General features: G+C 50.9%; 1 protein-coding gene across 1 annotated transcript in view; it reads left to right on the top strand.

Moving 5' to 3' along the window:
• Nucleotides 1–2,558: 2,558 nt before the first annotated feature.
• The window catches only part of CHMP4B (charged multivesicular body protein 4B), a 29,936-nt gene continuing 21,467 nt past the window's right edge, over nt 2,559–11,027 (top strand). Inside the window, exon 1 of the mRNA XM_075108886.1 lies at nt 2,559–2,952. Within this exon, the coding sequence (XP_074964987.1) occupies nt 2,757–2,952 (196 nt within the window). The 5' untranslated portion in view covers nt 2,559–2,756. The remainder of the gene's footprint in view (nt 2,953–11,027) is intronic.

Genomic DNA, 11,027 nt, shown 5'->3' with positions numbered 1-11,027 from the left:
GGAAATAGTTTGCTGAATATACTTTTCCTGTTTTCCTCCCCTCTGTACACACGCCATACGGTGTCATTATGTGGTCTCTGGCGCTTGCTGCAGCGCTGCAGTTGGGTCTGTTCTGAGATGGTGATATGTGGGTGCAGCAGTCCTTCAGCTCAGAGGCACTGTCTGGAGGCCTGGCCCTTGCTTACTGTCCCTTGCTTTCCACCAGCCCTGCGTGCAGGCCAGCCACTCTAAATGAGATCCTGGAAGCTGGTTTCCGCTGGCTACACTGAGTGTAACTCAGTGAGTGGAAGCAGGGCCACAAAACAGCCTCGTATGTGACTGTGGGACATGGGGGCTGAAAGATGCCACGCTGTTTGCTTGATACATGTTTGCATGTGTGGTAGTGTTGAACCGAAAGAAGTTTTAGCTTGAGCATAATAATTGTTCTCTTAGAGCAGACCCCAGAGTGATTATGTGTAAGATCACGTAAGAGAGGTCCCTGGTCGGAAGAGAGGCTGGGCTCGCTGGTTGTGCAGCCCTTGCCTTCGGAAGCTCTGTGCATGCGAGTCCTACGCATAGCTGATGGATGTTGCAGCCCCGAGGGACTGGCAGAGGAAAGGGTGGGTGACTGCCTGCAAGTGGGGTGGCCCCTGTCCCCTGCTTCCCAGCTGGGCTGGCTGCGCAGGAGCACCCGCAGGTCCTGGCAGCCCCTGCCGAGGTGGGTAGGTGCTCCTGGAGCCTCACTGCCCTTTCTGTGGAAAGGGAAAAAAAAGTGCAGTTATTGAAAACAACAAAACCCCCCTCTCCTCTGCAGCTATACTGCCTGCAGATTAAATCTTGCTATGGAAGGAAGTGTCCTCGGAAAGAGAATTTCATTAGAAGACTAAATGCTATCACTGAGACATTGCGAGTTATGTGCAGTCCTCAGTGCTATTCAGTACGCGGGGACCAGTCGTGCGTGGAAGGTTCCTCATCACAGCAGGCTGCAAACTTCAGATGCTCTTCTATTTCCTGCTGGCTGAAAGGGAGGAATTCTTACCCAGAATTTTACCCCGTTTCTGTTTCTCTAGCAGGGCCTTGCCCACTGCTCAGCTGAAGCGTGGGCTGAGGCGGATATAAGCTGCTCAGGGCACTGATTTTGTCCCAGCACCTTTCCACAGGACTGGTTCCATCCTGCGTCCTGGGTACAATTGTCAGAAGCATCTTGACATTTTCTGGAAGTTCCCTGGAATGCCCCAGGGCCAGAGCCATCCCCTGGGAGAACTGGAGTTGATACTGCATCACAACAAGGGTCTGTGGTGCTCAGCCTCCACTTCTGACAGCAGATGCTTCTGTGAGAGTAAGAAAAGGGCAGGTAAAAGCTCTCCTTCCCCTTGTAGTCTTCCAGCCTCCAATGTCATCAGCTAGGGGTGGCTTTTGTGATCTGGAAGTGGTTTCTATAAGCCTCCATGGATTTTTCTTGTGTATTTTTTTCTCCCATATCTGCCGTTACAATGTTAACAAGGTAGAATGAGGCAGGATCCAGCTTTGTTGCTGAACTCCCACCTACATCAGGAGGCCGTCTTTAATTACATGAGCTGGTGCAGGGCCTTTTCCCGCTTACGGAGGGCAGGAAAAGGCTCTCTTGCCCAATAAGCAGTTGTTTGGTTCATTTTTCCTCTTTGCCATTTGGTACATATGTCCCGGCCTGTTTTAAAGAGCACTGCCTAGCCCAGCCCTGCTTGAAACAATGATTCATTTTCTTGGGTGACTTCCAGCAGCAAACGCTGCTATTGTCCGAGTCTGTTATTAATTGACTTGTTTTCGCAACACCGCTGCGAGTGGGGAGGGGGGTGTTTATTGCTTCTACAGGTAATAAGAGGCCAAGCACAAAGAAACAGTAGCCAAAAGTATCCAGTAAAGGTTGGGGTCAGACCGAGGCACTGAGGACTTGATCTCCTCGTTGGTCTTGGGACTCTCACTGTGGGTCCTGTGGTTGTGCAGCACGGAATGATGTCCGTACCGGCTCCGTGAATCACAGCGTGTGACTCAAGTGCCCGGGAAGCCGGGAGCTCGCCGCTACTCACCGCCGATTAAGCAGCCACGACTCTGGATTTAAATACTTGATTTTGAAAAGTCGGCAAGTTGAGAAAGTTTAAAATAAGAAATTCAGCGCGTTATCTCGACAGCTGGCAGCGTCTGAGGGATTCCTTCGGGGTCGGTACCGACAGCACCGTCGCCGGCTGCGGGGGCCCGGCCGGGGGAAGGCGGTGGCTCCCCGCCGGGGCGGGGCGGTGGTGCAGCTCCCGCCGTCCCGCTTCCCCTCGGCCGTGGTTCCGGCGCCACCTTCCTCAGCTCGTCGCACGTTCGCTCCGCGCCTCCTCCTTGAGCCACCCTCTCGCTGACGTCACCCAATCCCTGACGTCAGCGCGCCCCGTGACGCCGCTCCCAGGGTCCGCTCGGGTGACCGCACCTCCCCGCCCTTCCCGTCATGCCCCGCGCCCGGCTCCGGTTGCGACTACATCTCCCATCAGCCCCCGCGGGGCGGCCGCAGCCCGCCGGCGCGCGGCGGCGCCGCGGGGCACGGCGGGAGCTGTAGGCGGTGTGGGGGCGGTGCGGAGCGGAGGTGGGGCGGCGGTGCGGGCGGCCGAGAGGGAGCGGCGGCGGCGGCCCGGGCGGACCGACCGACCGACGTAGGGTCGGTGTGCGAGGGGAGCGGGTACTGGTGCTCCACGGCCGTCCTCGCCGCCCCGACCTCATACCGCGGCCTTGGCGGCCCGGCCCGGCCCGGCCCAGCCATGTCGGGGCTCTTGGGGAAGCTGTTCGGGACGGGTGCCGGCGGGAAGGGCGGCGGGAAGGGCCCGTCCCCGCAGGAGGCCATCCAGCGGCTCCGCGACACGGAGGAGATGCTCAGCAAGAAGCAGGAATTCCTGGAAAAAAAGATCGAGCAGGAGCTGGCGGCCGCCCGCAAGCACGGCACCAAGAACAAGCGCGGTGAGCGGCCGGGCCGAGCCTGGGGGGGACCGAGCCGGGGGGGGCCGAGCCTGGGAGAGCCGAGCCGGGGGAGGCCGAGCCTGGCGGGGCCAGGCCGGGCTGGGCCGACCCTTCCCCGGGCAACAGGTCGGCCGGGAGCAAGGAGGGCCGGGGCGGCCCGCGGGGTTGCCGGCCGTGCTCCGCCTATAGCCCAGCCGCGTACGTACAGCTGTATTTTACAGCTTATCGCTTCCGTTCTGTAGCGCAGCCGGGGGGCTGCGGCAGCCCTCTCTCCCTTCCGCGGCCGGGTCGGTACCGGGGCAGGCGCGCCCCGGCCGGGGAAGGGCAGCCTTTATCCGGCAGGGCTGCCTGGCGTGGGTGCCGTGTCACCCCCGCGTGATAGCGGCGTCCCTCGGCTCTTCCGTGCCAGGTTCGCTTCCAGCTCCGCGCCCGCGTCGGTTTGGGGAGAGGTCGGGAAAACATCGCGAAGCGGGGGGTGGGCTCCTGCTGGCTGCGGGCAGCAGCGCCTGGAAAAGCGGCGCATCGACACGGAATGAGGCCTTGCTTTACTACGTTGTTGGCTTTTATTCTAACGAGCAAAACCCTTTACCAAAACTCTGCTCAACTAAGCATTTGGTTAAATATATTTTTATTCTTGTCAGGGTATCCTAAAGCTATAGGTGGCTTATAAATGGATATTAGAAACTGGTGTTCACCAGGTGGGACTCAGCCTCCCAGGGGAGGCCCAGCCCCGTGGGTGCAGGCGGCACTCGATACGCATTAATGGTCTGTCAGCCCCAAGATGCGAAGTGAGCTGTCGGCTTATGTATTCAGGTGTTCCGATGAGCTTCTCGCGTGTTTTACAACAGTCGTTACAAGCGGTGTTTTCAGGAAGTGCATTTAGATTTCTGTGTTGATGTTGCCCTTTTTGCGCTGGGCTACAGCGGGCTTTGGAGCACCGAGAGTCGCTAACGCACAGCTGTCGGCCAAGTAGCAAGGCTTAATTTCCAGTAATTACCGATAACAGTTTCTGCTTCGTGTCGCTACTTTAATCAGCATTTTAAGCCTCCTTTCAAACTTGAGAACAGCATGCTACATCAGGGCTTCTCACTGGCACTGGGTGTGCAGGCAGTGGTGGCGTGGCAGAGGCCTCACTCGCTGCCCCAGCTGTCTTCAACAGAGCTTGACCTCAGCCTTAACTAAGTTAGTTTCAAAATCGAATTTATTGCAACTGTTTTAATAAGCCTGAGGTGCTTGTGCAGTTTTTGGTCTAGTTTAGTAATAAGCTTAAAAGGAGAACTAAAATACATCTCTCTCCAGCCTTCCTCTTCTTCCGCAGCTTCTGCACCCTCTGTCTTACCCTCGTCCTGTTTAACTTCTCCTTCTGCCACCGGTTGTTCAGGTCTTCGCCTTGCTCTACTGTAACGCCGTCTCTCTCCATGCCTTTCAGTGTGTGCTGCCCTTCGGTGTGCTCTGGAGCGCTTTGGGTAGTGGAGGGATAAAATTTCTCTGGAGGTGGAGGAAGGGGAAAAACCTGCCCATTCACTGTGGGGATTCTGGGTCAGGCTGACTGAGGGCTCGCAGGAGGACAGGGTACTGACGAGTAATTAAGGAGCTGTGAAAAAGAGAAGGGCTAGGGGTGGTTTGCTGGTGGAAAACAAAACCTCTTCCCCCCCCCCCCCCCCCCGAGGACTTCAGAAACTAAGAGGCCAACTTTTATTACTGGGCTGCTAGGAAGGACAGCTGGCTACCTGCTGGCTTGCTGGGAAGTGAGTTCCCCTCAGGACAGACTAAGGGACTGCTCATTTATTCTGGGTTCAAGATGGCAGTCATCAGCTGAGCTCCAACAAATTGCATTTTTTTAGATGCAGTTGTGCGGATTTTTCCCTCCCCGACTTCAGGCTAGTTTATAATCCAGAAATCATGTAATTTTGATGCAGAGTCGCTTAAATCCATAACTGAAGTGAAAATTAAAAAAATAATGATTTTTTTGTGTGCAAGTCTGTCTCTTTAATGGGAATACTTTAATGTAGTTGAATGTTTTAAGTAAAACTGAACAAAAGCTATTTAAATAGGATTTTTTTCATAAAGTGTTGGATCAGCTTTTAAAAAATACAACTTTTAAGAATCCTTAAGCTTTCATAGTTCTCCAAGACTTAAGCATTTTACTCTGGGGATTTCTGTACATCCCCGCTACTGGAGAGAAGCGTGCTCTGGAAGGTGCGTTTACGCAACGCTCGGTGGGATGGTCATGCCGACAGTAGTGGAAGCTGCTGTGGTAAAGCCAGCGGACAAATACGTGCGTCTGCAGCAGTGGGGCAGGGAGCTTACCTGAAAGCTTAAAGCCACCTTGGAAAACCTGCAATGTTATTTTTGTTTTCTCAGAGGAAAGATGGGCGTCTGGCGGACTTGGGGTAACAAAAGGAAACGTTCTCTGCTCTCCAGCACACTGTGTGATTGTTTGGGTGCCAAGTGAGCGGGGTTTCTAAAGGCTCATTGATGAATTCCTACAGCACTTCTGGAGTCCAACAAAAGCACAGAAACTTATAGGCCTTCTGGTTCTCGTGCGCACCCCAAGCACATGCCGGTTTTTATTCATTTATGAACGTACTTTAAATGTGGATTTTTCATAATCTGTGTTTAGGATGTCCAGGCTGGATAACTCCTCTTGAAATTCTGGAGTTAAAATGCGTAACTAACTAGTATAAATTTCCTTAGCCTGTGTTGTTTCTTGGCATGAGAGGCTTTCAGCTTTTAATATAAAGCTCTTTTTCTCAGGGTCTTTCTGTTCTTTTCTGGCTACATGGACGTGGCAATTTTATGATCGCCATGCCTTCTGAAGGAACTCGAGTCGTTTTAATAAGTGGTAATTTTTTTTTTTGCCTTCACTCTACCAATTCCTTCTCATTAGTCCCAGTATCCAAACAGCTGCTGGTGCAGGGAGGGCAACAGCCTCCATGTGTTGGGCTGGTGTGAAGGCAGGTGCCACTTCCAGAGCGTGTCGGGGGAGACCAGTGGTTATGGCTTTAATGAGCATGCCATTTTTTGTCCATGGGATGAAAAACTGAGGAGAAGATTGATCATCTTTAGAAGGATTTATTGAAAAGATGGAAGTTAATATTCCCTCTTCTGGGAAGAAGTTAGGTAATTCTTGTGTTTTGTGTTATCTCATGGAAATGTTCAGCCTGGTTTTTTTGAAAACTGTGTATTCTGGAGTTCATCTGGTTTTTTTTTTTAATCTTTTTGTTTTCCTCTCAAGAGGCTCTTCAGCACTTTTGCTTTAGCTCAGGAGTAGTGGACTTACTCCTGTTGGTGAAGTTAATGGAAGTAGCAGTAGTACAACATGGTTTGAACACCAGTCAGCCAGTATCTTACTGGATTTTAAATCTGTCCCGAAAATAACTTTTGCTTTAACAGAAGCGCACAGCTGTGAGCTTGACAGTTCGGAAGTACTGTGCTGCTGCAGCTGCATCGTTTTATTCCGCTCCAGTTTGTCGATATGGCGTTGCATCCAGTCTGGGATATTTGGGATATGCACTCAAGCTTCATGAAACAAACCAAACTGCTAGATCTTGCCAAGGGTTATGAAGTTCTGGTGCTCAGTATTCATTTTCAGCATAGCTCAAGCTGATCATAATCACTGTTGCCCCGGTTTTACTCCTTTCCTCGTGGCTATTGCCTGATCCTACAAGAGCTAGCTCATAAAGCCAAGCTGCCAGAGAAATAGCATACACAGACAAAAAATCAATGGGTTAATTCCTTGATCTCCAGCTAGTTTGGATATAAGAATTCCAGACTCTGTTTCTGCGTTACTGTTTCTGATGGAAACCCAAAGCTCAGGTTAAGTCTCAGCGTGAAGATTACAGCAGGGAGGGAAGCCTTACACTCTGCTAGGGTGCCACTGCTAGAGCTTAGATCCAGGGTGAATCAGTGCAGTTATGTTCCTGCCTGCCACTAGATCTTGCATTTTTGTTAATGAACCACAAACACTGTCCACAAACACTGGAATGGGTGAAAAGCTAACATCATGCTAATATGCAATAAAAATATTCAGGCTTTAGCAGCAGACTGACATTTCATGGGTTTTCTGTCAACTCTGACCACTGTTGGTTTTTCCTCTGATGTCAGTTTCTCTTTTGCTGTAAATAAATACAATGCTGGGGTTTTTTTTTTTAGCACTGGTGACTGAGTACAAAATGGATGCAAAACCACTGCTAGATTCCTGCAGTATAATTCAGGCTTTTCCTGGAAAGAGAGCACTCCTGTGCTCCACCCTGCACATTAAAAAAAACCACCAACAAACAAGAAAGTTGGGTTTAGGCTGAAGCCGAAAGTCATAATTTTGTGCCTGTCTCCAGCTCGGTATGAATCACAGTGCTGCCACAGGTAGGTCAGCTCAGCCGGCTGATCTGATGGAAAATTAACTATTTACCATCCCCCTGCCTTGTCAATCTGTCACATCGGTCTGCTGAACTGATTTGCCTGTTGCTGGAGGGTTACTGTGCCTGGCACCGGAGAGGAGGCAGAACTTCCCCTTCCGGTAGCAGCTCGGTACCGCTGGAGCGTGCTGGGGTGGCTGTGGGACTGGCATGGGCTGGCCTCGAGTGATGTGGCTGCGCCTGTTTCTCTGGTGCTGCTGTTAGCATTTGTGTGTGGGCAGCGGATGAGGTGGATTACTTTGCTGAACCAGCCAAAACCTAACTCTGAAGAGGGGGGAAAAAAAAAAAGCACTTAACTGCACAAATGCTAGAGCTGGCAGGAGAGAGGGAGTCAGGAATGTGACTGGAAGGAGGCAATTTGCCTCTCCTGGCAGCAGTCCCCCTGCTTGGTCAGCTTAGAGATATTGATTGTGATAAAATCTGAGGGTGATGTGCAATGTCCCGGCAAGGGGGCCAGCTGATTGTTAATTGAAAAATGAAGCGCACCTTCATGATGGTGTGGACGTTTTTATTTAGAAGTTTGAGTGGTTCAAAATGTTGCAATGATCTGGAATTCAAGGAGGAGAAAGCTGCAGCCTCAGGCCTGCGTAGGGGCAGAGACTCAAATGACCTGTGACCATGTATGTAAGATCTTAGGCACGAATGCATTGCTTGCAAACATGTTTTTAAGGTCCTGCTTGACATTTGGCAAGAGAAGCAGTCTCTGCTCCCAGAGTCAAATAACATGAACCTGGTTTTGTTTTCATGAATCGTGAGATGCTAGTGTAGGGGAAGCAGGAGTCCTGCAGCAAACTCTATCCAGCCCTTCTGGTAGTACTTCAGTCTGCCTTTTCTGTGTTTTAAGTCATAATCTAATGTAAAAATGCATCTTTTGAGTTCCAGGTGCTTAACCATAAACCACAGCTTCAGTGCAAGAGTACTGTTAGCAGTGCTGGCCTGAGTCCTCTTCCCCCCTGAGATTAATGAGTTCAGCATTAACCACCTGGCTTGGGACGAGTGTGATAACTACTCTTTTTAAATAGGTATTTAAAAATGCGGAAGCTTTTAGTTTGAAATTCTACGCTCTCTATGGTTAACAGAGGCTTTTTGAGGCAGATTGCTGTAGTATGGGAGGGATGGGGGGAACTCACAAACACCTTTTAAAAAAAATCTTTAAAAAGTGGCATAAATAAAACCAGAAGCCTGTGGTTCTGTCAGATGCATTTTGGTAACTATTTGATGCAATGCATCCTTCCTCTGTTCCTGTTCTTTGTCAAGCCCTGTCAGAAGGGAAACCTGGCATGTTCGCAGCCACTGACTTTGTTTTGATACTTTTTCTCTCCAAATGTATTAGATGTTGGATTCTAGTATCTCATTAACCTTCAGCCCTGGTTACTAAATTCCACCTAAGGGCTCCTAGTGCTAGTTCAAAACTTTTTTTGCAGGTGATGCAAATTCCTAATTTGCTTTATCCCTCTTCTACTTTCTCAGACTTGTTCAGAAAACTGCCAGGTTGTTTCTTGCTGGCAAAATTTGTGCCGAGTTGTGTAATGTTTGTCTGTACCGGGATGTTGTGGAGCTTTGCTCTTGTGTCCTTCAGGCCTCTCTGTCAGCCCCTTCTTGCCCTTTGGCCACGCATGCTGGCTGTCTCCAGGTACTTTCTTCTCCTTCAGCAGCACAGCTGACATGCATAGTGGGAGGTGGGAATATTCCCTGCTGCCGAGGCTTATGCTGGGTTTTGCCTTCGATGAGAGAACATGGAGCCCATTCCGACTGGATTCCGGTCAGGACCATGTGCTCATACTTGAACATCATCTGGGCTGTGCAGCAGGATCCCAGCTGGAGCTCCTGAGATGCTGGGGATGGCCAGGGGCTGTGTGCTCAGGTATGCTCCGTGGTGCCATCTACAGTGCTGCTCAGTGGACAAGTCGGCACAGGAAAGGTGCTGTATTGGGGCTTGAAATTAAAAGCTACTCCTTAACTGGCAAATCTTGGTGCTTCCAGGCCCGAAGTGATGGTGAAGGACATGGCCATGCTTCATTGCTGAGCAGGGGATTAATTTAACATGGAGAAGAGAGGGGTGGTGTCACATCAAGAGGAGTCTGCAGCCAGTGCTGTCCAGGAAAAGGACTTTTTTTTTCTTTTGTTGCCCAAACCATTTTACAGCTGCTCTTTGGCATTCATGAATGACCTACCTTAAGAGGGTACCACCACCTTTAGCTATTGCTGGACTCGTGCAGGCTGTGTTGCCCATACTATTGGACTGAGTGGACACCCTTACAGAAGGTCTGTCGCAGCTGTGTGTGTCCACATGCCTCTGTGTCTCCTTTTCTGGTAGCCCAGCCTCTCCTGCCTGCGGACCTCCTGCCTGCACGCATTGCTCAGCATTGCTCCTGGGCTCTTGGACTTGCCGGGAGCAGCAGCAGCTGGGGGATGCGCTCGCTGGGCCTAGCTGGGAAAAGACCACTGTAATGATTTTGGCAGCTTTTTGCTCTCCCTTGTGAAACCTCCATCTTTTTTGGAAAAAATCTGTAGTTTTTAACATTGCCCTTTCTGGTTTTTGGGGTAGTACGTGCTGCTTGTTTCAGGGACTTTGCATGGGCTGTGGTGTAACTGGAGAGAGGGTGGCCTGACCATCTGCAGCCAGCAAGGCTCTGAAAGAACGTGCGTGTGGGGTGTAAAGTAAAATCTTGCTGTTAACTCATGCCACTTAAAAATGGATGGTTTTTGCAAAAGTGGAAGTTGGAGCAGCCCATGAAGTTTGCAGTCAGGTGTCCGGCAAACTGGAACTCCTGGCACAAAGCGCCTGAAGCAGAAGGGTTGCAGTTTCAACTGTACCATGCATCAGATGTTGATAGACCTTTGCCTTTCCCTCAGACTACCCAAGGCCACAGCACATAGCTGATCATAAGGAGGTTAGTTCTGCTTGTAATCATCCTGGCTGAGTCTTTGAGCAGAAGTGGTGGTACAGCTGCTGAAGATGGTGGCAAATGCAGGCACATCTGCTTGCACGGATGTGGCCAGGTTGCAGGTGAGGAACCTGGGGGCACTGTGGACCTTCCCAGTTGCCAGTACCGAGGGCAGTGAAAAGTGCCCACCAGCGAAAGGTCATCGTGGCCACGGTAGAGCTGCGGTTTCCCCTCGGTGAAGCTCAGTGCCTGGCTGTGGCACAGAACTGTAATGATCTTGCAGTTGGAAGGCCAGCTGGGAAAGGTCTTTGGCTTCCTTTGCTTTCATTGTTTAAATGAAGCCTTGCCAATAATCATTTTCATAGGGGCTAATAAAAGTATAGGGTAATTATACAGGTAGCTGTTGCCTTGTAACTCTCAACTGATTGGCAGCAAACCATGGGTGTCTGGGATTGGTGGTGTCCAAATAACCAGTATAGCCACCTCTCTTGCACACAGTGGGATGTGTGTGTTTATCCTTGTGCCCGGCAAGCGAGGGCTGAGCTCAGAAAGACTTTCATGACTGCTCCCTTCCCACTTCTGAGCTTCTGCACCAGCCTATGCTCCAGCAGTTATCCATTTCCCCAGCTCCTTACCCTCCCCCAGACAAGGGCAGCCAAGTCAGCAAGTGTATCAGTACAACTTGTAGCCCATCCTGGACTGTACTACTGCAGCTCACGGGAACATATCTGGAGTGACAACCAGGTAATACCACCTTCCGCTGTAGCTG

The sequence above is a fragment of the Phalacrocorax aristotelis genome, chromosome 13 (genome assembly GCF_949628215.1).
Source record: "Phalacrocorax aristotelis chromosome 13, bGulAri2.1, whole genome shotgun sequence".
In the NCBI taxonomy this organism is placed as follows: Eukaryota; Metazoa; Chordata; class Aves; order Suliformes; family Phalacrocoracidae; genus Phalacrocorax; species Phalacrocorax aristotelis.
This window is presented reverse-complemented; position numbering and strand designations above follow the sequence as displayed.